Raw genomic sequence first — 27030 nt, forward strand, 5'->3', positions numbered from 1 at the left:
TGCAGGAGCTTAAATGAATTTTAAAAAGTACAGAAATAACAAAAGCTGAGATGAATAAAAAGAGGTTTAAAATTGTTTGTAGTAATGTTAGTTGTAATTTGGGTATCAGTACTAGCAGTAGAAGTCGGTTTAGTATCAATAGCAGTAGAAACAGCTGGAATACTGATACTATTAGCCATAGTAGTATTTTTAATAACATTAGTAGTAGTTGTATTAATAGCAGTAGAAATACTAGTAGTATGGTAGTAGAAGTATCAGTTGTAGTTCTACTGAGGTACTAGTAATATTCGTAGTGGTTATAGTAGTATTTGAAAGAGCAATGCGTATTTCAACGAAACCGCTTCATGGTTAAGGTACAGATAATCATTGAGGCTTTTAGTTTGTAATGATGGAATTGGGTGAGGGGGGGTTGGGAGACAGAATGTTTGTTATTCAAACTAAGAAGTTTTTAATTAATAGGCCTCATCACTAACATTACAGTAAAAATTCCCTCCATGGGGCTTTTATTTTGAAATTATTGGATTGGGTGGGGTGGGGGGGTGTAGATAGAGGGAGGGAGGGTGAGAGGGTGAGGAAGGGAGGGGTGGTGAGGAAGAGATAGAGGGAGAGAGAGAGAGAGGAGAAATAGACAGACATACTGACTGAGAGTGATTAACAGTGAGCAGAGGTCAGGGTGGAGGGGGGAGGGGGGAGGGGGGGCGAGTGTCTTTATCATATTGGTCTGTTGACAGAAAGCATAGCTGCGTCATGTGACTCCACTAATCAGGTCACAAGGAGCAGCTGTGAGCCACAGACAGATCCTGCAGCGTGTGAGCGAGTAACCACGACAACGGCGCACCTAATGGATTGGGTGGGGGGGTGTAGATAGAGGGAGGGAGGGTGAGAGGGTGAGGAAGGGAATGGTGGTGAGGAAGAGAGAGAGGGAGAGGGGAGGAGAATTAGACAGACTGACTGACTGAGAGTGATTAACAGTAAGTAGAGGTCAGGGGGGAGGGGGGAGGGGGGGCTAGTGTCTTTATCATATTGGTCTGTTGACAGAAAGCATAGCTGCGTCATGTGACTCCACTAATCACGTCATTGGAGCAGCTGTGAGTCACACACAGAGATACTGCAGCGTGTTTACGAGTAACCACGGCAACGGCGCACCTATTGGATTGGGTGGGGTGGGGGGGTGTAGATAGAGGGAGGGAGGGTGAGAGGGTGAGGAAGGGAATGGTGGTGAGGAAGAGAGGGAGAGGGAGAGGGGAGGAGAATTAGACAGACTGACTGACTGAGAGTGATTAACAGTAAGTAGAGGTCAGGGTGGAGGGGGGAGGGGGGCTAGTGTCTTTATCATATTGGTCTGTTGACAGAAAGCATAGCTGCGTCATGTGACTCCACTAATCAGGTCATAGGAGCGAGCAGCTGTGAGCCACAGACAGATCCTGCAGCGTGTGAGTGCTCGTAACCACGACAACGCCGCACCTGTGCGGCTGCAAAAGGGGAGACACAGGACAGCGAGTTACACAGAATCCACACCTCACACAAATGAGAACCAGCGCAAAACTATAACAGCTATCTAAAAAATACGGCGTTTGTATGAGACCCAAGACTCTACCGAACGCGTGGATGTGCTTTTTATGTCTGTCCGGTAATAAATACGGCTCCTATGGCCGTTTACAAAACGTGTACCTTGTGGATTTTTGTGAGAAATATGTCGGCAGATTTGTATTGGAGCCTATGGGGCTTTTGGCAGAGGTTGTGTCACTCAAACACTCCTTGCGCCAAAACTAAAAAACTCTGGGATTCCATGAACACATTAATCCAATCAGCACAACCATACCCTCATTAATCTGAAGAAATGAAGCCTCTAGAGTGTATACTTTGGCTGCAAGGACAGAAGTTCCATACTTTTTAAACCAGATTTCTGCGATGCCCCACACTCTAGCCTGCGAGGCCCCGCCTCTAGCAGACGCAATACACACTCATGTAAAAGTCAGAAACGGAGCGAAAAACTAGTGAAACATAATCAGTGATTATGAAAAAAGTACAATATATATCCACAAGCAGTTTTTTTCATAAAATAGTTGAGACTTGTGTGAACATTTGAGAGTTGAAAGGGTGTCTGTAGCTGAAAGATTTGCAAAGCTGAAAAATCTGAAAGTTGAAGAAGTTTAGGAGGATTTGAAAGCAAACTCCATTTGAAAACCATGTTAAAATATTAATGATTATTGATTTATATAAATTCAAGCTTAAGAGGTAGAAAGCTGAAAAGTCATAGCCCTCAAGCCAGAAAGGAGCTGAACATTTTAATATTTGAACGGTTTTAATAGCTGAAAGTGTGAAGGAGTTGAAAGGTGGCGCGGAAGAAATAGAAGAAGTTGAAGATGAAGAAATAAAGATTCGAAGAACAATACTTGGAATGCATCGTTAATGCATTCCAACAATTAAAATATTGTTTCACATTACCTTCTACAGGGGGAATCACAGATGTCGCTGTGTTTCTGGAGGGAGGCGGCCGTATGGCAGCTGCAGGTGGGGGCCCACATTAAAGTTTCCCATCTTAAAGCTGGAAGGTCTAACTATGGGCTCAGACTCCAGTCCACAAACTTTTCCACCATCGAGGTAGGCCTACTTGTTTTTTTATAAAATTGAAACAAACTTTTTAGACAATCTTTACACTATCTGGCTTCAACAGCAAAGTTTGATTGGGTGATGTTATGTTAAATTTGAAGTGGCTATTTAAAAAAAAAGTTGAATAAATTATAATGCAATGCCTCCGTGCTGGGGTTATTTTATTTGCCTGCTTAAAAACGATAATGATTGCTCTGGATTGCGGCTGACAGCGGGATAATGTCCACTTTTCTCTCAAAAGGAGGTACGCTCAGAGGACATCGTGGGGGCACTCGGGGTGATGGAGATTGAGGGAGATCCGGGGAACCTCAACCTTCTCCTAGAAGACGGCCGTACCGTCTTAATTGAGGAGAGATTGTGGGAGCCAATCGAACTTGCCATGATTGAACCTGTGATAAAAGTTCAAATTAAAATGACAGGAAACAAGGTGCAGGCGATTGAAGTGGCGAAAAATTAAAATTTCTACTGTTATAAAATGTATATGTTTATAAGATTGTGTTCATAATGTATTAGTTATGTGTTCATTTTGTTTTGACTTGTTACTTATGTTCAATTGTTTTTTTACGCTTGTTTATAATTGTTATTTGTTGCAATAAATATTCAACCGTAGCAATGTTGTCCGTTACTGTTCATTTTGAATGCTGTATGTGACTTATTTTCAGTAGAGGTTTCTTATCCCTTTAGCAATGATGGCTGGTGGAACACTTCCTATAGGGCCATCCAATCAATTTCAGCAAACATTCAAGTATTAGTTAATAAAAAGGGGAATCAAAAGCATTAGTACCTTGCAGTTGGGTATAATTTATTCCAGCACTAAAAAAGCAGTAAATAACACTGACATCTTATTTCTGTCACCCTCACAGGTAATTCAGTATAATATTTATACATTTTATATTATGTGTCGTTCAAACTATGACGTTATCAATCGATAGGCCTCATCAAAAACATTACAGTAAGAATTCCCTCCATGGGGGTTATATTTTGAAATGTTGGCATTGGGGAAGGTAGAAGGACACTAGAGAGAGCAAAGGTGAAAGAGAGGGAGGGAGGAAGAGCGAGAAAGGGAGAGAAAGTGAGGAAGGGAGAGAGGGAGGAATGGAACGAGAGGAGGAGGAAGGGAGAAAGAGTGGGGGGGGGGAAGAAAGAGGGGGAGGAAGGGAGAGGGAGAAAGGGAGAAAGGGAGAGGGGGAGAATGAGAGGGAGAGAGAGAGAGGAGGAGAAATAGACAGACTGACTGACTGAGTGATTAACAGTGAGAAGAGGTCAGGGTGGAGGGGGGAGGGGGGGCGAGTGTCTTTATCATATTGGTCTGTTGACAGAAAGCATAGCTGCGTCATGTGACTCCACTAATCACGTCATAGGAGCAGCTGTGAGTCACAGACAGATCCTGCAGCGTGTGAGTGCTCGTAACCACGACAACGGCGCACCTGTGATCATTAACGATCTACTGCAAAAGACAGAGACATGGCAGCGAGTTACACAGAATCCACACCTCAAACAAATGAGAACCAGCGCAAAACTATAACAGCTATCTAAAAAATACGGCGTTTGTATGAGACCCAAGACTCTACCGAACGCGTGGATGTGCTTTTTATGTCTGTCCGGTAATAAATACGGCTCCTATGGCCGTTGACAGAACGTGTACCTTGTGGATTTTTGTGAGAAATATGTCGGCAGATTTGTATTGGAGCCTATGGGGCTTTTGGCAGAGGTTGTGTCACTCAAACACTCCTTGCGCCAAAACTAAAAAACTCTGGGATTCCATGAACACATTAATCCAATCAGCACAACCATACCCTCATTAATCTGAAGAAATGAAGCCTCTAGAGTGTATACTTTGGCTGCAAGGACAGAAGTTCCATACTTTTTAAACCAGATTTCTGCGATGCCCCACACTCTAGCCTGCGAGGCCCCGCCTCTAGCAGACGCAATACACACTCATGTAAAAGTCAGAAACGGAGCGAAAAACTAGTGAAAACTTAATCAGTGATTATGAAAAAAGTACAATAGATATCAAGAAGCAGTTTTTTCATAAAATAGTTGAGACTTGTGTGAACATTTGAGAGTTGAAATGGTGTCTGTAGCTGAAAGATTTGCAAAGCTGAAAAATCTGAAAGTTGAAGAAGTTTAGGAGGATTTGAAAGCAAACTCCATTTGAAAACCATGTTAAAATATTAATGATTATTGATTTATATAAATTCAAGCATAAGAGGTAGAAAGCTGAAAAGTCATAGCCCTCAAGCCAGAAAGGAGCTGAACATTTTAATATTTGAAGGATTTTAATAGCTGAAAATGTGAAGGAGTTGAAAGGGGGCGCGGAAGAAATAGAATAATAAGTCGGAATAAAGATTCGAAGAACAATACTTGGAATGCATCTCAATGCATTCCAACAATAAAGATTCGAAGAACAATACTTGGAATGCATCTCAATGCATTCCAACAATTAATGACGTAACACCAACCGTCAGAAGGGAGGCGGTTCTGCCTGTAGTGGCCAATAGGAACGCTCTCTCATGTGATTGGTTAAAGTCTCTCGGCACAGATTGGATTTATTTTATTCCTTAAACTGGCTGGTAGCAAATTGAACGTATGGCGGGGTCACCTGGTACCATGAGGTCATAACCGTTTCCCGTAGACTCCCATGGGGGGGGGGGGGGTCACCTGTGACTCCAGGCAGCAGCTCAGCTCATCCAATGCAAACGAGCTGACGAGGAGGACTCTTCATCAGCAAACCACAAATTTCCTCTGAAACAATGATCACAGGTTTTGTTTGCAAGTGGACCCTTAAATTTAAACTTTTTGATCTGTTTTTGAGGTTTGGCCTCAAGATGGCGCAACAGGACCAGAGGATCTCAGCTGAGATCCACTTTGAGTAACCAGCACACCACACTGCATGTGCAGCTTCTAACCATTCAGTCAATGCTTCCCCCACGTGCTGTGGCTACTTTTTATTTAGAAATTATGCAAATGACTTCAACTTTACTTGGATTTTTTTTTAATGACATGAATTACATAACTCATTCTGTTTAGTTTTGAATACATTCACCTTTTGCTTTGATGTTTGGCCCTTACAGTATTATGTTTATTCAGTCTGTAGTGCCTGTACGTTAAATACGTGGTGCTATTGAACGAGTAAATGACAAACTACAGCTTCATAATCCTTTTGATGACCAACATCAACTCTGTTTGAATAAATCTCAAATTCTGCCCATTTTACAGCAGAGCCACGGAGAGGACGAAAAAAAAAAAAACCCACCTCCCAACATGATGATATCCACGGAGTAGTTAATAAAGTCCAGTCTCTGTTGAGACTGACGGGATCTTATTGTGTTGCCGTTATCGCGCTCTCAGCGAGTCTTGGTGGTTTGCAGCTCTGTTGGGTACAGTTATTATAAACAAATGAGTCTGACTCAGCCCACGGGCGGCCTGCTTTGTTGGAAATCATCTCATCTTCTGCACCATTTATTTCCCTCTTCAGCCACGAGCGTTGCAGAGCAGAAGGCCGCTACAAATGTTTTTCATCATAGAAAATATTAACCGCAGTTTGGACTGGGAGTAAAATTATATTGCTGTTTGTTTGGCTTGTCAGAAAAGGGGAGACGAGCGTTTCTCCTGAAAATATTAGTTGGAGTCAGATCCCTGTTTATTATTCAGCATGTGAAAACAAAAGACCCCTCAGAGGGACCGGGGGCCCATAGATGCACATATTAATTTAACATGAGTGATTCCCGCTCACACTTCTGATGACAAAGCTCATTTAAGAGCTTATTTTCCTCCTTTTTTATTGTATGTATTCTGTTTTATTTTTTCCCTGTGTATTGTTATGTCGCTGTTTGTGTTTTAACGTTACACGTTTACTTATAATTAAATGTTTTACATAACTAGAATGCACTTGGTCGCCTACAGTTCCCCCCGTTCAGCACCGCGGACAGCGCCACCGCGCTGCTGGTACTTGTAGTTTTTAATCCTCGCTTATAATGAACTTTATGGACTAAAAAACACAATGTCCCAGCATTCTTTGCGGCTGTGCGTCTGCTCCAGCGGAGCCGGGTGTTTTCTCTCCGTGCGTCACGGTTGCCTCCCAAATCCGAGCTGCGACAAGTGCGTGACAAATTCCCACAATAAGACCGGAAGCTTCCAGATTTAACCTTCAGAATTAAATCATTCATCATTTTAACGGCTTTACTGGATACTGAACTGCAGGTTCAAACGTTTCTCGACGTCCTGTGTTCGAAAACGAAAACACTCTTTACCAGAGTAAAAGTACCACTGCAACAACAACGTAAAATCCAAAGGTCTTACATTGAAAAGAGTTGTTGGTCCATCTTGTTTACGGTTTATGGTCAAATCTAGTTACAACGTTTTTTACAGTTTACACAATTTAGTTCAGATGTTCAGAGATTGAAGGACCCTGTAGAGAGTTGCCAGAATAATCCGAAGGATTGTGAGTGCGGGAAAAAGTAGAAAAAAAAGTTCTTCTCAGTTTCTGGTTCTTTCCCACTAACATTTGATTCTTATCTAGAATGTTATTTACTGAACAGCGTCGTACGGCGTCGTACGGCTTAAAATGTGCATACGTTCCATTTTCTCGCAGCACCCGATGCCCCGAATGTAAACTTTTATTTTGTAACTTTGGAGACCGGAAACGCGATGTAATGAATTGCTCTGTGTTAACTTGATGCTTCTGGGTGTCAGTCCGAAAACGAGAAAATATCACTGAGATGAGACTCGGCGGTCTGGGAGGGTCTCCACCGGTTCACCGACCAGCTGAGTCCATCCGTCTGTCTGTCTGTCTGTCTGTCTGTCTGTCTGCCTGTCTGTCTGTTTGCCTGTCTGCGGGTGGAGGGATCCAGCTGCTTCGGGAGGATGCTCTCCTCCTGCCGGGAATCAGGACTTTGCTCTCCGGTCATCCGGCCGGGATGCTGCGGTGTGAACCCGGGGCTTCTCCCCGTCTCTGCCCGCTGAAGTTGGCTCACCTGCGGTGATTCAAGCCCTCCGCTTCAGCCTCTCCCTTCTCCTCTTCTCTCCCCGGAACGGGCCGGCCATTCCCCGGTGGAAATAATCTGCCTCCTTTGTAATTTGTGAGATTATGAGGATCCACACCCCGTCCTCCTGACTCTGGTGTCAGTGTGGTTTTTTTTTTTTGACTCGCGCCCAGATTTGTGAATGGGTTTGTGAGCCCGTGCGCGTTTTCCTCCAGAGACCCGCCGCGCCGTGCGCGCTGCGCGTAAATCCGCGAAGGGATGCTGGGAACAAACGGGGGACACCGGAGTAAAAAAACACCGCGCTGTAGTAACCGTGGCTGGTACCGAGGTCAAGGATTAGTGTGAGCAGGGATTATATTTTCCAGGAGAACAATCCTCCACCAGTTGTGCTGTTTTTTTGTCTTCGTTTTTTTTGTTTTTGTTGAATGGACAGAACTTACCAAACCAGTTATAGATATTTTCTCTATTAACGTCTCTTCATTCTTTTATAAGTGAAAGAAATCATCATCAAACGGAGAATATTCAAGGCTGAGAGGAACGAGGCGCTGAGTGCGCTTCTTCTTTGGTCGATATCACAGTAAAACTTGCGTTTTAATACAAGAAAGTTCGTCTCATTCAGCCGGAGCTGTTAGATACCGTGCGCCGTTTATAATTTACAGGGTCATAAACACTGCAAGTCCATTAAGGCATATTAGAGGAAATTGCACTGAATCGACAGGAGACGCACCAGAATCTCTCTGCAGGACCAATCAGCAGCAGACCCGAGGATGAAGATGGTCGTGATGAAGATGATGATGGCTGATTGAAAGTAAAGAGCTCTGAGCCTCCGAATTCTCTGAGATATTTAATGAATCTGCTTCAGTTTGCAGAGCTGTGGACATACAAAGATCACATCTGAGATTGAAAATGAATACGTATTGCATATAACTCCAAAATATCGCAAACAATACTATTTTACAACGTTGAACAATATTTACCACCACATACATACATACTATTAAAACTGTTAAGTTACAATGTTTCACCACATGAAATAGTTTAATTCAGATTCACTAAATCGGTTATTCCAACTCCTCCAGCATCGATCAGATCAGATTCTCACAATGTGTGCATAAGCTAAATATCGTCGTGTAACGTCTCTGTGCAAAGATGAAAAAACAAATATTTCCTGTCGATAAATATCAGTTAATCGATAATAAATGTGTTGATGTGGTCCGGAGCATCTCAAACCGGAACAAGCAGGAGTGAACCGGCTGCGGCGGCGGCGGCGGCGGATTCGGTGTCCCGTCAGATGAGCGAGGATGTCGGACCGGAGCGCCCCGGGCTGCCGGCTCAGACTGGACTGGGTCTACGGGTACCGGGGCCACCAGTGCCGGAATAACCTGTACTACACCGCCGGCAAGGAGGTGGTGTACTTCGTGGCCGGCGTCGGCGTGGTTTACAACACCAGAGAGCACAGCCAGAGGTTTTACCTGGGACACAACGATGACATCATCAGGTGAGACTGCCACGCCTGCATCTTTACACGTCAGAGGCTTCCGGATATCGGCTACAGATTGGATTGTTTGTGGGGCGCGTAAAGTTCGTCCTGATGGTTGAAAAGCCCTCTGGGTCATTAAAATCCAGCGGGTTCATCCTCTGGGGAGCAGGACAACGACAAGTTCCAGTGTGATTGAATTTGGCTCGTGGTTGTCCAGTGGTTTTTCAGGGGGTTCTGAACGTGAATGCTTGTCGGCTCTGTGGGGCCCTGAGAAGACTTCTAGTAAACGTGAGAGGGACAAACTCTTCTGAATGAAATCTGTGGAAGTCAAGACAGTTTCACCCTCCAACTGTGAATATCCTTAGATTCTGTCTCAGGGCGACGCTTTACGTTTTCTTACTCATCATGGACGTTTTGGTCTTTCTGTCTTTTGTGTTGAGATGTTTCTTAGAAACGGCGGCGGAGGTTTATCCCTCCCACGCAGTTCTGTTGGACAGAAGCTATATTTTATACAGAAAACAGCTCTTCGTTCTGCCAAAGAAAAAGCTTTTAAAGATTTTTACTTTTAGTAATGATTTACTTGTCGGGGGTTTTAAGGTCTTCGGATGACTAGTAAGTGGATTTATGTAACAAAGAAATATTCATATTCAAGATGTTCCCATTCAGACCAGCTGCTCGTTTCAGTTCATCTATCGGCGAAGCAGAATAAACAACTATTAATTCACATGGGAAATATCTCAAAAGTTCATGTTCATGTGTGATACCAAACGGTTTTAATGGCCTTCATAGAAATACACGCTGCTCCCTCAGAAGACTAAATAATTACCCAACTTGTTACGCAACTTTTAAATGAAGCTGTGATAAAAATAGAAAAGTATGAGCTACAAGTGAACACACATTTTAGATATGAATCTTTTGCGCTGTACTCCCCTCTTTGTTGCCCCATTTGGGTATTTTCCATATCATATATATATATATATATATATATATATATATATATATATATTCCATATCATGTTAACTAATAGGTTCATGGTGTTTCTAACGCACACGATGCAGAGCCGTGATCGTGTTAGAGGAACCAGATGCAGTTTCGGCTGATGGACGGCGCGTCGTTCTCGTCTTAAGTGAATAAACTGAGCTGGAGGAAAAGAACACAGCAAAGTTCAGAGGGGGAAATGGAATTACTCATTTGGTGCGAGTCTGTGCAATATCTAACCACAGAAATATGATCAACTGTATTGTTGTTTTCTCTAAAGATATGAGCACAAACTTCAAGTAAAAATGACAAAGATCAGTAACGTGTCCAAACTAAAGGCCAGAACACGGTCTGTGGATCCGCATGAGATAATTCAACCCTTGTTTGCAAACACCCAAAACATTTTAACTGGGATTATCTGGCCATTATATAATGGAAAGTCTGTTTCCGGACAAACTGTGGTGTCTCTCTCATAGTGTTCAACAGACTATTTTACACTGAAGATGGACTGAAGTGTCTCCACCTTCTCTCACTTTCCAAAGTGGAACCAAAATACAGTGAATACAGGAGCCGCCAGCGTCAGATTTTGACCAAACCGCCTGAATCAAGCTTGTTAGCCACTTAGCGGCTACGTTAGAAACCAGAATAGCTATTTAGCTAAAAAGTTAACCACACCATCATCATGAACATACGAGTGTTGTACATACATCTATCTATCTATCTATCTACCTACCTGTCTGCCTGCCTACCTACCTACCTACCTACCTACCTACCTACCTACCTACCTACCTACCTATCTACCTACCTACCTGTCTGCCTGCCTGCCTGCCTACCTACCTACCTACCTACCTACCTACCTACCTACCTACCTACCTACCTACCTATACCTACCTACCTACCTACCTACCTACCTACCTACCTACCTACCTACCTACCTATACCTACCTACCTACCTACCTACCTACCTACCTATCTATCTACCTACCTGTCTGCCTGCCTGCCTACCTACCTACCTACCTACCTACCTACCTATACCTACCTACCTACCTACCTACCTACCTATCTACCTACCTGTCTACCTACCTACCTACCTACCTACCTACCTACCTACCTATCGATCTATCTTCACATACGTTGATGCTTAACCTGCAGGTTCTTCTGTTCTCATTGAGCGCTCTTGGTCTCTTTCTTTCATTCGCTATCACACAAAACAACGTCTATTTGTAAACAGAACTGGTTCTGGTTCTGTTTTGATACCTGCAGGATTTCTGGAACGTTTGCTTTTACGCGTCGAGCGGATGATTCAGGAGTCGCAGCAGAAGGGATTTTCTCCGTTGATGAGGGGAAATTAGAGCAAGTGGAGGAGGAAGATGAATCAGCGAGGTGGTCACTCATTCACAATGTGTGTTGACACACACGCACACAGACCCACACACACACACACACACACGCACTAACACACCTGGCGTGTTCATCGACACTAAACAAGCTGTGAGTCATCAGAGCGGCGCGCGTGTTTGGACAGTTTATTCAGATCGCTCTGCCCTGTATGTGTGTGTGTGTGTGTGTGTGTGTGTGTGTGTGTGTAGCGCGTGTGTCTCTGTGGCGCGTGTGCGCGCGCGCGTCACACTAATTGAAAAGCTGGACGGCGCCTCAGCCGGAGCGTCGCTCTCTGGCGGGAGCGTCGCTCTCTGGCGGGAGCGTCGCTCTCTGGCGGGAGCGGCGGATTTGCGAACGCGCCAAACGATGGCAGCTCCCAGCTGACGGCGGCCGTTACTACAGCGAGTACAAGTCTGTATTTAGTGGCAAACACCCCTAAGGTTTGAAAGGTTTTCACCTGCACATCAGTGTGCTTTTGTTTCACTAAAACCGACAGAAACGTGCAGAAAAAGAACGACGTTATTGAGAAATGTGTTCGTGATGACCTAGAGGCCAAAGTGACACCTTCTCGATGTTTGTACAGTTCAAACCTCATTTATTACTAACATGTTACAGTAATGAACCTCATTAAAAGAAAGAGGAGTAGATCTGGAACCATGAAATTTACCTGATTACTGGACGTGAAACAAGCAGACCTCCGTATCCCGCTGCTCATTTTCTACCAGTTTCACTATCTACCGCCTGCAGTTGCATTCTGGGTATTGTAGGCGCCAGTAGTTGACGAGAGAGAAGAATAAGTGGAATTAAAGAGATGATATTTGTTGGTTTTGCTTCATTGATTTTGACATGTTTCTGGATCATAAAAGCTCTTCAGTCTTTTATGAAAACATAAAGAAATTTCATGGACGTCCTGGTTGCACCTCAGAAAAAATGCACATGCTAAAAACAAACAACGAATATGATTCACATATTTACGATAAAAAAGTTTTCATTTCTCTAATTAAATCTTCTTTAAACTTTTTTTTCCTCATCCTCATCTCTAGAATCCAAAGTGGAATAAAAGCTGGTTAAATGAAAACGTGTGGGTGTTTGTGACGGAAACACAAACATTAGTTTTGACTCCAGTTTGTCTGCTGCACTGCGGCTGCTCCTCCTCCCACAAACCGGATTTGATGGGGAAGAAATCTGCAGACTAAGGTAGTAATTACATTTGCATTTTAGTCACTTAGCCAACGCTGTGATCCGTCCCGGATCAGCAATTTTTTTGACAAGCGACCAGAGGTTTGGAGGTCAGATATTGCAGAGAGTAAATAACTTTAAAAAAAAAGATTAATTTAGTGATATAACAAGTGACTTAATCAGATTGAACTAAAGCATTTAAGGTCAGGGCCTCCATCTTACAGAATGAGACACAACTACTCCATAACCCTGGCGGCTTATTGACGTGATCCAAGAAACAAACTATGAAAGCAGACAAGGACCCCGTTTCTCCGACGTGACGAGCGGTGGGCGAAGCTCTGCGTCTTCGTGCCATCATGCGAGCAGACGGGAGGCTGCAGTGGCTCAATGTCACCTCTCGACGTGGCCTTTTCTCGTGAAGTACCGATAAGTTCTCCCTCAACACGAGGAGGTAACATCCCTTTTTATCGCGGGGTCACTCGTAGATAACTCGCGCTTGATTAATCGCAGCATTGAGAATGTGAATATTAGAACTATGAGATTGTATTATATTTATACCGCATGTCAAGTTGTTGTTCTCTGCAGCTTGTGTTGAAAGCTCTGAATCATAACTGCACTCCGTCCCGTCTCTCTGTCTGCCTGATGGATCGCTTCACTGATTGCAGGCTCCATGCTGGAGCATTAAATCCATGTGGAGTTTCCTGAAAGGCTGAGTGAGTGGGACTTTCTTTCATGGCTGAGGCCCACCGGGGGGGGCGATCAGCCTTTTGTGCCATCGGGCTGCCGCTGAATAGCAGCGATTATTATCGCCGCAAAGAGCTCACAGTTCTCCAGTTGAGATCTGTTCGCTTTAAGCTTTTAGGCATTTCCTTCCCGTCAAAAATGGAGTCAAATATTCCTCGACTACTGATTCAGGAATCAGGAAACATTTATTGCCAAAATATGTCAAACATTCAAGGAATTTGACTTTGGCGGTTGGTGCGTGACAGCAGACAGTGTAACAATAGACAACAAGACAGCAGTGCACAAGTGATAAAATAAAACGTAATGCTATAGGTTAGTAGAATAAGGATATGGGTTAGTATAAAACAAGAGAATAAAGTTAAAGTTAAAAAATATTAAAAAAGGTGAAAAAAATTTAAAAAGTTTAAAAAAAATTAAAAAAGTTAAAACAAATTAAAAAAGTTAAAAAATATTTAAAAAGTTAAAAAAATATTTTAAAAAGTTAAAAAATATTAAAAAAGTTAAAAAATATTTAAAAAGTTAAAAAATATTTAAAAATAAAGGCCGTATTTAAAAACCGTTTTTTCCCGGGGTGAGAGGGGTCGGCTACCATCTTTTTAGCTTGCTTCAGAGATTCAGATTCAGTATTTGCTTCGCAGTATTTACAATTTTTATTCTTGAATTGAGTTGTGAGCAAACAGATTTGTCTTTAAGCCTTTAAATGAAGAGCTGCAGCAATAAGTTGTAATACAGCTTCCTGCAGCCGTTGGATGACAAAAAGAAAGCAGCCGGGAAACTGCACTGAAAATCAGTAATAATTAAGGTCACAGTGTGCACAGGGGAACCATGTTAACGTGTGCAGCCCCTGTTTTACACGTACGTATTCTCCACCGACCTCGGCGCCGATTAGTGGGTTTAGTAGTCGACTTCTCCTCCCACACGTCTCCAAGTGTTACCCTCCTCTTCGTCATTTAAACCCACAATTCATTCTGTTAACGGCCACATGTGCATGTGATCGACGCAGACCGACGAGTGTCGCTTGTGTCACAGTGTCACATTTGAGGCAAAAGATGGGGATGAACCTTGACTGAAGGATCTGGGTTGGTGCCCCCCCACCCCTTTCTCTCTCTCCCCCCCCTCTCTCTCTCCCCCTCTCTCTCTCTCTCTCCCCCTCTGTCTGTCTGTCTCTCTCTTGTTCTCTTTGTGTCGTCCTCTTATTCTCCTTCCTTTCCTCTCCTGTCCCACTTCCTGTTGGTCGCCTGCAGGCAGACCTGACCGACCAACTGAAAACACACACACACACACACACGCACACACAGGCGCACACGCACACACAGGAGGAGCTGAACCAAAGGACATCATTATGTTTGCTGTGTAGTTCTGATGGTGTTTCTGCTCGACTGCATGGATCTAACCAGCCGTCTAATAGCTGAAGGAGAGCAAGAAGGTCCAGCTGATAAGAGGAGCTCATATTATGCAGGAATTTTGAATTTTAAATTTGAATGATTTGTTGTAGAAAAGCCTCTTTAGACTCAGCGTCAGAGCCCTCGTTGGAAGAAGTACTCAAGATCAAGTATTAGCATTTAAATGTACTTAATCAGCAAGCAAAAGTACTTATTTGGCTGAATGTCCCATTTCAGACTAACAAATGTTAGATTATTGGATTATAATTATTGAAGCCTTAATGTCTTCATCACTTGAATCTTACAGCTGGTAAACATTTAATTCATGTTAATTACATCATAAGTCAGAATGTTTTTTATTGAAACAGTCTTGTAAGCGAAAGTATTTTTTACTGCAGCAACTGAACGTGCAAAAGCTGCTTGTTTCCAGCAGCAACAAGTAAACCTTGATATCCACATCCAGGTGCAGAGCAGCATTATTATTCACCAGCACTCTTTGTGTTTGCGTCAGCTGACGAACGTTTGCCCAATTTTCACTATTTTTTTACTTCGGATTTTGGTCTCCACCACCTGCCGAAGGGAAACATCTGTCTCTAGAGCTGCTCGATGCTCCGCTGTGTTACAACAGTTACATTTTATTTTCCAAACCATTATTTGTCCGCTGGCGAGTTAATCTTCTTAAAAATATCTTCAGAAGCGCTTTAGAAGCAGCTGCTGTGTGAACGTTGTGAATGATACAGATGGTGTCGCTGTCTGCGTTTCCAGGTGCACAGCTGAACAAATTACCCGCGAGACACAATGCAATGGAAACACACACACACACACACACACATTTCAAATTTTATCTTGGTCACAGTACGATCGAAACATGAATAAGATCCCTTTAAATAGGACTTTTACTCAAGTAGAATATTACTTCAACAACGTAAAACTCTGTTACCAGTGAAAGGCTCACAGGCCCCTGCGGTGCGAACCAGGATGCAGATGATGATGGTCGAAGGCGCGTTGAACTTCATGCATCCACTAAAACGGAACAGACTCATCATCATCAGCCAGAACCGCTAAGCTATGAGGAACCAGCAGGGACACCCGGGGCTCTGTGCGTGTGCGTGTGTGTGTGTGTGTGTGTGTGTGTGTGTCCCTGAGGCTGGGGACTCCTCTGAAGCGTATCGTAGCCCGTCTCCCTCCCTGCGCCGACCTGCTCGAAGGGGCCGAGGGGGGGCCGTTGTGTGAAGGGAGGTCGGCGGCGTCGTTTGGAGGAGTCGGACATCGAGATGAGCCACGGAACCGATCTGGAATCAGTGCAGCGAGGCTCCGGCTGAGCGGCTCGGAGGCTTCTGTTCCCGCCGGGGTCACTCGCGCTAAAACGACAAACTGCTGGAGAGCTTCGTTTCAGTTTCCTTCAGTTCAGCGCCTGCTGATGCTACTTTCCTCTGTGTTACAGAGTCTGTCCTGCTGCTCTGTGCATTGTGGAGGAACATTTCTGTGAGCAATAATTGAGTCCAAGGTAAATCTGCAATCTCATCTGGGCCCCCGAGGCCGTCTCAGGCCTGGATGCCTCTCGTTGATAAGATTGAAGACGTGCTGCTCCTTTATCACGTGCGGGGGACGTTACACCAGATTTATCGGGTCCGTCAAACCAAACACCAACCACCTCGTCCCTAAAGTGTTCTTGTGATGCGGGACGCTACCGTTTAAACACATCTGTTTTGCAGCTGGTCAAAGTTTTAAACGTTTTTTCTGATCGAAATGGGCTCAGCAGCCTTATGAGAGAATACGTGTTTCAGTATGTTTCAGTCTTACAAGAAAGGCAACTTGACTTGCTACAAACCGGAGGCTCGTGTGCTAAGATGAATAGTTTTATGTTAATTTGCTGTACTGTGCTGCATCCCAAAGATAAATATTGTATATTCTTTGTCTCAACATTTACAAGTACTTTTCAGATGGCAGTTTTTGTCCGTTTTTTTATCCCTTTTCTGTCCAGTAAGTATTTCCAAATGCGTTGATGTTTGAAGGTTTGTGAACAATTTTTTCCCTTATTTTTTTATTTATGATTTTAAATGGCCTCATGAGTCAGCTGAAAAAGAAGCGTTGTCAGAAAGCTGAAACCCGGCTGTGTTTCACTTCATGTGGTTCTCACAGGGCAAACACGGGATCTTAATAATATACGATATAATGTGACGCATTGATGTAGATTAAAGTAGCCTACGGGATATAAAGGAGCTGAAATTAGCACAACCATTGACACACACAGCTGTAAAAAGCATCCGCACCAGCAAATACTTTCACTTTTAACATTTATCTGACAAAACAACATGATTTTCACTCGTTTCATTCGTTCTCTTAGCAAACACGGTTTAGAAACCTGAGTAAAAACTCTAGTTTTACAAATTCACACCCTGTTCACTTTGGCCTTTTCCAGCAGATGAGCATTAAACCAACACATCGCCTCGTCTGCTCCGCAGGATGCAAGCAGCTTCATTCTCTTACATACATAAGTGTTTGATACAAAATTCATCGCAGAAGCCTCTTTCACACAGACACTGGCTTATTTGCTTTATTTCGACGGGGCCCGTTAGCGGCAGCAGCGTGCAGCCGGGTGGCTCGGTGGATTCACAGCTCAGTGGTCTTCATTAAGACGGCCGATGAACAAACGATGGCCGATCTGCCCGGCGGCCACCGGCGTTCCCGCAATCTGCTGGCGCTGAAACACAGCGAAGCGCACACACTCATGTACGCACTCAAACACACGCAAACCCCTGAGGGGGTTATGCCACTCGTCAGAGCAAATCCGAAGGGTCTGGAAACTCAATTTAAGCTTCTTATTGTAAGAAGAGTGAGAGAGACTGAACTTATTATCGTGCCTCTTAAAAAGAAGAGACGATGTGCACTTTATTTCAGGAAAATGTTCCTTCCTCAGAGGAAGTTATTAGTCTTCCACTTCTTATTCTCTCTGAGCTGATAGCCAGCAGCAACTGTCATGGGGCAACTGTTGAAGGCAATTTATCCACAGTAGTTTCGTCTTCGCTGCAGCTCTGATCAAAGTGCTTCCACACAGCAATCAGAAAACACGACAATTCCATCCAGAGCCGATTTGTTTTGAGCAGAATTCCTTGTTGACATCTCACGACCCGACGGCAGCATTTCCCTTAAAGACACGTTTACATCTGCGGAAGCAGGAGGTGATCAGCATGCTTACAGATTGATGACATGCATTTAAACAATTTATGTTTTCATTTAGCTCGTCGACAAAATACAGCTTACACTAAGTTATGCTGAATTATAACGGGCAGCATCGACCAAAGAACATCCTCGGGGCAAAAAACGCAAAATGAAAACGGTTGAAAGTGTTTTTCATAAAGTTATGTGTTGAGATTTGAGACAAAAAGGGGAGAAGCTGGATGGATGTAAAAATACATCAGTCTCTGGTGTTCTCAATTATTTCTGCACGGGAGGCTGGGGAAAGCAAGCTGTTGTGTTGGACACACACACGGACACACACACACACACACACACACACACACACAGAGGAGTTCCTCTGCGCTATTTATAGACCCCGTCCTGATTTCACCACCTTCTACAAATAAACTCACCTACGCAGATTTTACTCCCACGTGTGTTGGAGCTGCCTGTAAGTAAATAGCACGTGCTAACGGGGAGGTCAAAGGTCGCTGCTTGCGAGAGAAGTTCATCGCAAAGGACGAAAAAAAGATGATTTTTGGGCTCAAGCATGAAGGAAATAAGACCACACACACACACACACACACACACTAGTTAATGTATTATTCATGTGGCATTTACAATATTAATCGGAGGATGCATGTGCTCATTCTAGTTTAATTGGCACAATTAGTGTGTGTGTGTGTGTGTCTGTGTGTGCGTGTCCTTTACCAATTAATTCCTGTGATGACTGTTCCCCATCTTCTGCTTCCCGTCTCTTCTCCCCGCCGGCTGCAGCACTTTTCTCTGAGCTTTGATGAGCAGGAAACAGACGCTGCTGCTCGCTTTCCACACTTTGTATTCAGGCCATTAGTCATCATCTCCGTACACAAACGCCTGTCAGCGCACTGTGGTTTAGGGAAAATTAACTCGATTTGGGAGGAATATGTAGCCTCACTTTCAGGTGAAAAGTCAATTTGTGTACACTTTAATCTGATAAAGTCTGCTTCTCTCTCTCTGAGGGTGAATCATTTATAAATCACATTATCAACGCTCCAAACTGAGCTGGCACACACGCACACACACACACACACGCACACACACACACACACACGCACGCACACACACACACACACACACACAGTACAACGTTGCTATTATTAGCAGCTTTTGAAGTTTGTGCATCTTCTATAAATAGCCAAGAGGAAATCCGTTGTGTGTGAGAGAGAGAGGCGGGAGAGGGGGGAGAGGGGAGAGAGGGGGGGGGGGGGGGGGAGACATCTGGCTGGTGTTGCAACCAAACAGATGGCAGTTTGTCCCAAGGTCATAAAAAGAGCAGCCAAAGGGACAATTGAGAGAAGTTAAGTGAAAGTGGAGGAAGAGAGAGAGAGAGAGAGGGAGAGAGGGAGTGAGGGAGAGAGAGAGAGAGAGCTTTGAAGAAGAGAAAGATGAGAAGAAAATGAAAGAAAAGTGCAAATCAATTACTGATGTAAAATGCATCCATACAAACACAATAAATATGTGATTATTATCATTAATACCAATTTAAATCAGACACACGCACCTTGATATTTTGGGAATAAAGGTTCAGTTTAGCTGCTGAGTGTCTTAAATGTGTAAAAAAAAAAGGAAACAAACGCGTAAGACAAACGTTGACATATAGAAAGGATGCCACATGTTGACATGAATGCTGATAAATGATCAGCCTTTTTTTATACAAATGGTGATAAAGGAGAAGTTGTCGCGTATCAGCCAAGAGGAGAGTCCAGGTGTGTCTGTGTGTGTTTGTTTTGTGACGTTTGACCTTGACTCTACAGTTGTCACGCTCCGTCCTCAGCGCCCGTGCCCTTGGCAATGTGGTTGTCATGGCAACCGGGGCAGCCAGCACACTCGTTGGCAGGCAGGTTGAGGAGGCAGGAGCGATGTCGAAGGGTGTGTGTGTGTGTGTGTGTGTGTGTGTGTGCAGAGCATCCCTGAGATCAATGGGCCTTTGTGGCTGACACACCTGTTCTATTTCTGTCACCTTCTTGTGACTGTTGTTTCCTTCACAGTCGCTCCGAGCTGCAAGGAAACACACACACACACACACACACAGTCTACTCTCCGCTCTGTTGATGGTGTAATGATCCCTGATGCTTGTGTGTGTGTGTGTGTGTGTTGATAATGATGCCATTAAGCAGTGAGCGTATTTATAGAAGTCTCACTATCACCCTCCAGCAGAGGAAGACAGGTTTATAAATAAGTGTTTTAAGTTGATTTCAGTGAGTTGACATGTTAACTTGTTTTTGTCTTTTCTCTCATTTATTTATAGACATGTCATATATATCCAATAATATCCAATGTCACGCAACATATAATAAATAGAATAATAGAAATAACATATATTTACAGTGGAATTTTCTCATTTGTTAAGACTATTAAATACAATACGAATAAAATCCCTCTGGAATTGTGTCTCTTAGTCGCGTTTGTCACTCTGGGGACATTTCACCTGTCTCAACTTTGACTGATTCTCTAAAAATCTCTAATACAAAATGAATTTGAATCCGCTGACTGGATACAAGGTCTCACTGTGAACCCCCCCCCCCCTCTCCTCCTCCCCCCTCTCCCCCTCCTCCCCCCCAGCCTGGCGCTGCACCCGGAGCGCTCCCTGGTGGCCACGGGTCAGGTGGGGAAGGATCCCTACGTGTGTGTGTGGGACTCCTTCACTGCACAGACCGTCTCGCTGCTGCGGGACGGACACACACACGGCATCGCCTGCCTCGCATTCAGCGCTGACGGACAGGTGACACACGCACACACACACACACACACACACACACACACACACACACACACACGCGTGCGCGTTGGAAGAGACACACTTGATGCACGCACATTCTACACACACTCACTGAACAAAAGGAACGTGTTTGTGCGTTTGTGTGCGTGTGTGTGTGCATCTGACAGATGGATTTTGTCATTTAAGGACAGTCATTTATCAACCTGTGATACCTGTGAACCTCACAGAAGCATTGCACATTATACACACACACACACACACACACACACACACACACACACACACACACACACACACACACACACACACACAAGCAGCAGCCAATAGGCTGCGGAAAGTAAGTAAGTGATGGACAAGGACAAAATATGATGGTGATGATGAAGCTTTTTCATCACTTTTGATTCAGCAACTTGGAAAGTCAACGGCTGACGTGCAACGTAAACATTGAGGACGAGTATTTCTCGTGCCGCCGACGCCACCGGCTGAATGTATTATGACGCTTAATGTCTCTGCTGTTTGCTGAAGTCCTGTATTCACGGGCCTTGTCCAAATGTTTCCATCCCACAGTCGCACCCTAGTTGAATTTATCGCGTGTGGCTCCATCACCCTCGTCATCTCCTTCTCCTCCCGCTGACTCCGCGCCGTGACTCGGTTCTTCTGCTCCGAACGCCGCCGGACAAACGCGCGACGTTCAATGTCACCACGGAGAGTTCGGTCTTCTGCATCGATGTGTTCGGCCGGTTTCTCTCCATCTCTTTTTTAATTTTTCCCTCCCACGTGGGTCAACCTGAGAACATGAAACACGGCTTGTTTTCCTCTTCGCGGCGATACTCGGGACGAGCTCGCCTGGACGTGGCGTGCATTCGGGAGGTGTTGACCTCATCCCGTCATTTGTATTAAATCTGCGTCGCTGTTGCTCCGTCAGCTAAACGGCCCGGACCGTAAACCTCCTCTGGCAAATGTGTCACATCAAAATGCATTCAGAACAGACTCCAGCGAGCGAAGCAATTACGGACGGGAACACGGGCCTAAGGTCACGTTCACCGTAGAGGAACCGAGGTCGAGGTGGATGGGGGTCAAAAGGAAACGCCAGGCGTCGACTCGCTGCATGCGGCAGAATAAGCCCCCAGGAAAGTGACCTTTACATCAGCGTCCGTAGACAAGAGCAGGAAACATGTCGAACCTGCTGTGAAAGGTTTTAGCTTCTCACTTTAAAATGAAACTTTCACAGGTCCCGTAAGGTCTCGGCGGGTGTTTTTCCGTTTCTGCCCGGCTGTTAAAAGTAAATGAGAGAAAAAAGCGAGTGGGTTGTGAAGCGGTGAAATGATCCGGGCTGACGTGTCGGTCACGGTGACTTAACAGCTGTGAGTAAATCAGAGCAGACCCGCAATCAATACGATGATCGTAAATCCATCTGAATAATGAATCGAGTGCTCGGGCTTTGTTGTGGCTGATTTATTGTCAAGCCGTAGAGAGCAAAGAGTCTGGGATACTTTATTTTATGCTCTCTGCGCCACTGCCGCCCTCCAAATAAAATGTAATTAAGAGCCGAGACTCGGCTGATAAAGATGTGATTTGGTACAACTTTGACTTCACATAAAAAAAGTGGAAATGTGTCTCCAAATATTGTGAAAAGTGGCTTTGTGAGATGTGATGAACTGTAGTTTCCTCAAACGTTCACTCGCAGTGTAACAGAGACGTGGTTCGAACCGAGAAACCTTCTTTATCAGCAGTAAAAGTAGGGATTTTAATTGTGCCAAAACAATCAGGCTTTGACACGAGTGAGCGAGTTTTGAAAACCTTCCATCTTAAACTGTGATTAATTACAGGCAGACAGTTCTTCAGGTTGTTTCATTCAACTAATCAAGTTAAAGGATTAATTCGCTGGAGTAGATTGAAGTTATTGGAAACATTGGTGCCTTATTTTCAGCAGCATTGTAGAACATGGAACATGATGTAGATGTTTCACTCCAACACGGCTCAATTCAAGAAAAATCTAAATTCTTCGTTGATAAACTAAGCCTCAACAGTTGAAGTTTATTTATTCAAGTTAGACATTTTCAAACTTGTAACTTTTACAAATAATGTGTATATGCGAAATATTTGCATAATATTCAATCTCAAGGTTTATAGAAAAAGTCACTGCTGACCTGAAGCCCCTTTTGCTTGCGTCGAAAATCACAGCATTTACAGTGGTTCAACCGTATTTTCCAGAGGAGGTCAAAAGTATTCACATTTATTACTCAAGTAGAAGTTCAGATACTAGGGTTTAAAAAGACTCCTGTAGAAGTTGAAGTACCAACTCAAGCTTATATATAGTACTGGTTTCAAAACTACTTAAAGTATAAAAGTATAAAGTTTTAGTATTTTCAGGCTTTATGAGCAAATACAGAATCCCTTTGTGTTCATTTCCAAAGCCGCATTAAGACACACATCACTTTATTTAATACGCTGCTTGCAAGTCGCTGTGTTGTGCCAGACTCCCAATCAAACATTTAGGACAAACCCACGGTCACGAAGATGCTCATCTAATGTCACATGGAATCTGCGTGAGGAAGAGGAGGAGGAAGAGGAGGAGGCTCCGTGTCGCTAAATACCAACTTTCCAAAGAAAACCAGAAAGAAAACCAATCGGGTGTCTGGATGCTAAATGTTTATAGCGCCATTTATCTAGTTTTTTGTGTTTGTGTTGTTGAACTACGACAAGCCGGAAGTAACGAGGCTGTTTTTAAAATGTAAGGAGTAGAAAGTACAGATATTTGCGTGAAAATGGAAGGAGAAGAAGTAAAAAGTCGTCAGTCGTCGTAAAGTATAGATACCAAAAAATGTCTACTTAAGTACAGTAACGAAGTATTTGTACTTTGTTACTTGACACCTCTGGTATTTTCACATTGTGTTCATGTATTCTGATACGAAGCGCTAACTGCCCCCCTCCTCTGTAGCGGTTAGCGTCCATCGGCCTGGATGCCAAGAACACAATGTGTATCTGGGATTGGAAGAGAGGGAAGATCTTGGCCACAGCCACCGGACACTCAGACAGGGTGAGAGTGTGTGTGTGCGTGTGTGTGTGTGTGTGTGTGTGTGTGCGTGTTACGTAGCCTCTACACGTCACTAACATCTCCTCCGTCCTCCAGATCTTTGACGTCAGCTGGGATCCGTTTCAGCAGAACCGTCTGGTGAGCTGTGGAGTCAAACACATTAAGGTAACACACACACACACACACACACACACACACACGGTTTGTGTGTATTGATTGATGTCTGTGAAGGTCTCACGCGTCCCCCTCGGTCTCCGTCGGTAGTTCTGGTCCCTGTGTGGAAACGCTCTCACTCCAAAGAGGGGGATCTTTGGGAAGACGGGCGACCTGCAGACCATCCTGTGTGTGGCGTCCGCCAAAGACGACCTCACGTACTCCGGAGCGCTCAACGGCGACATTTACGTGTGGAAGCTCCTCAACCTGACACGCACAGTCCAGGCCGCACACGGGGTGAGCGACCTTTGACCTCCAGAGTCAAAAGTAGAACCTTTTTTATATATATATAAATACAATCAGTACTGCTGCTTTTACTATTACATGGTGCGTTGATTTATTCTCCTTTAAATACATTAATATAGTGAAACATTTCTGACCCAATGAATCACGAGTGTTCAATTGATTGAAACCTGCAAATCCTCAAAATTGGGATGTATTTGTTAAAAATAAACCACAATAAGCAGATTAATTGATTACTTGCACTGTGTCATCATATCGCACGTTATTCTACCTCAACAATGTTAGATGAGTGTGTGTGTGTGTGTGTGTGTGCAGGCTGGTATCTTCAGCATGTACTCGTGCGAGGAGGGCTTCGCCACCGGAGGCAGGGACGGCTGCATCCGGCTGTGGGACGCCGACTTCAAGCCGATCACCAAGATCGACCTCCGAGAGGCCGAGCAGGGATACAAAGGTACAAACAGCGGGATCAACGGCGGGACGCGGTCGCGACATCGGCGAGACGAACGCGTGACGTTTTTTCGAGGAGGGACCGACGGACTTGAGCGCTCGTCACCTTGTTTGTCTTCGGGGATCAACTTCTGTCAACGGGAGATTTGGCTTTAGTCTGCTCGTCGACCCTCGCTGGCCACTTAAACCTTTTCCTCAAAATGTGAACAAACCCACTGGCGTTAAACGTCACCTCGTCTCCACTTCTAAAAGCGGAGGAGGAAGTGTCGCTTCGATACGACTTTAGTCAGTCTCCTTCTGGAGAAACGAGGAGGAGGACGCTTGAATCCGTCAACTTCTCTTTTCCCCCCCGAAGACATTTTTCTAAGAAGTTCACTTGTCAAGTTCCGTCTTCAGCTGCAAACGGAGACGACCTGATTTAGCGTCTTTGAGGAGAAGTTTTCAGGAGAGTTTCAAGTTTGTCTTCAGCAGGAGCACTTAATCCACGCTTGAACTCCTGAATGCAGACGCTGGAGATGTTATTCTTTGAAGAACCATTAAGCCCCTGGTCTCCTGATCTCCTCCGCTGAACGTGTACGAGGAGTCGGAGAAGGTTTCTGGAGAAGGTGGAGGTTTAACTCCTTCACCTCTCGATGGGCTTTGAAGAAAGTTACTTTTCAGCTTAAAGTCCGATAAACCAATTTAAGTGATTTCCATAAATATCTTTCCTGATACTCATGATTCAAAGAGGATGAATCCACCTGAATTTGGTGATTTTTCTCGTAGCACCACCATGTTCACAGAATCTGGTTCATTGTTAAGTAGGTTTTCAAACACAGCAACATTTGCTATGAAAGGAAACAACTAAAATCAAAGCGAAGTAAGAGAATTCCATTAAAATGTAATGAAAGCAAGGCGGGATCCTCATTTTCTCACACTTCGCTCCCCCGGGCGGTTTAGCGGGGATTTGTTAAGGCGGCTATTCACACTTCTGGAGGTGACACATCGGAGAGACACAGTCCTCTTACAGGGAAACGCTTCCAAATGACCCCATGAACCCGTCTGCTGTCGGGTTGCGTTTGGCTCGCTCTGATTGTCCGGCGCCGCCGAGCGGATCTGCTGATTCCACCCGACGCGCTGGATGAAACGGGAGTGTGAAAGGGAGGGCGGAGAGCACGGGCAACACTAGTTGCAAGAGTTAAACATCTTTCCTCTGAATCCTCCTGTGGATTCGATGATGCACTTTCATTTTGAATAAATGCACCGAGTGAAATGAGAAGAGGGACAAAAGCTTTTGTTATTAATTACACAACCGAACAGCTGACATGAATGATCCGTTAATCAATTAGTCTGTATTTGCTGCGTTTCCCTTTTAATAATGTTAATTAATGTTGTGTATTAGTAGAAAGGGTGAGCTCATACTCTGCCAGCTGCCAGTATTTTAACATAAGCTCTCAATGGGAGATCGTAGAAGTTAATGTTCCTGTCGATGATTTCGAAGCCTTTAAAAGCCTTAAATAGAAAGTTGCTGAAACGGTTAAACGAGACTCCGAACCTTCGTCTCGCTGTTTCCTTTCATGACACGGCCTTGTTGTTTGGACTCGCCGTTTTGTTCTTTAAAAGTCAGTCCTCCTCCTGCAGGACTCTCCATTCGCAGCGTCTGCTGGCGGGCCGACCGAATCCTGGCGGGGACGCAAGACAGCGAGATCTTTGAGGTGAGAGAAAATCCTTTACTATCAACTGCCTAATTGATTAATGGACTAATTATTTCAGAAACTGTCACGTCGTTAAACTGATACCAAAACATCATATTGTGTCCATTTCTCATTCGAATGTAGCGGAGTAGAAGTAGAAACGAGCACCCGCACAGAAGCCTATTTAGACACAACTCCACCCACGAGTCAAAAGTTTGAAGCCGCATCGCTTACGTCTTTGTGCTGCGGCGCAGGTGATGGTGAGGGACCGGGACAAGCCGCTGCTCATCATGCAGGGACACAGCGAGGGCGAGCTGTGGGCGCTGGACGTTCACCCCAAAAAGCCTCTGGCCGTCACCGGCAGCGACGACCGCTCCGTCCGGTCAGTCTGTTGTAACGTCGGCGTTTTCTGCGGGTTCTCCAGCGGCTGGTCACTGTTTGCTGGGATTATTCATGACCCTTGTGCACACACACACACACACACACACACACACAATCCGTTGCAAACAGCAGCGAAGCAAAAGAAAGATGTCGACATGCTTGTTGGATTTATTTTTCATATTCTTGCACACCACATAGTTCAGAGGGATAATCCTGGCAGGTCTACTGAGATGTAATATAATATATAATGTGGTTTAAGCTCAGTTTAATTGGACCAATTTAGTGGTGCCGCACGTCTTTTCTATTAGTTTGGGCGATTCATTTAATCTCCATCAGATACTTTTACTGCTGCA

The 27030-nt window shown here is 44.4% G+C and overlaps 1 protein-coding gene across 4 annotated transcripts in view; it reads left to right on the plus strand.

Annotated features, from left to right (window-relative positions):
• The first annotated feature begins 8268 nt into the window (after positions 1 to 8268).
• The window catches only part of LOC120820546 (echinoderm microtubule-associated protein-like 6), a 40261-nt gene continuing 21499 nt past the window's right edge, over positions 8269 to 27030 (plus strand). For all 4 annotated transcript variants that reach the window (XM_078104913.1, XM_078104914.1, XM_040178457.2 and 1 more), the window contains exons 1-9: positions 8269 to 8406; positions 8819 to 9096; positions 20527 to 20686; positions 23625 to 23723; positions 23817 to 23885; positions 23985 to 24170; positions 24492 to 24627; positions 26244 to 26317; positions 26551 to 26678. In XM_078104913.1, the coding sequence (XP_077961039.1) occupies positions 8900 to 9096; positions 20527 to 20686; positions 23625 to 23723; positions 23817 to 23885; positions 23985 to 24170; positions 24492 to 24627; positions 26244 to 26317; positions 26551 to 26678 (1049 nt within the window). In that variant the 5' untranslated portion in view covers positions 8269 to 8406; positions 8819 to 8899. The remainder of the gene's footprint in view (positions 8407 to 8818; positions 9097 to 20526; positions 20687 to 23624; positions 23724 to 23816; positions 23886 to 23984; positions 24171 to 24491; positions 24628 to 26243; positions 26318 to 26550; positions 26679 to 27030) is intronic.

The sequence above is a fragment of the Gasterosteus aculeatus genome, chromosome 6 (assembly GCF_964276395.1).
Source record: "Gasterosteus aculeatus chromosome 6, fGasAcu3.hap1.1, whole genome shotgun sequence".
Lineage (NCBI taxonomy): Eukaryota > Metazoa > Chordata > Actinopteri > Perciformes > Gasterosteidae > Gasterosteus > Gasterosteus aculeatus.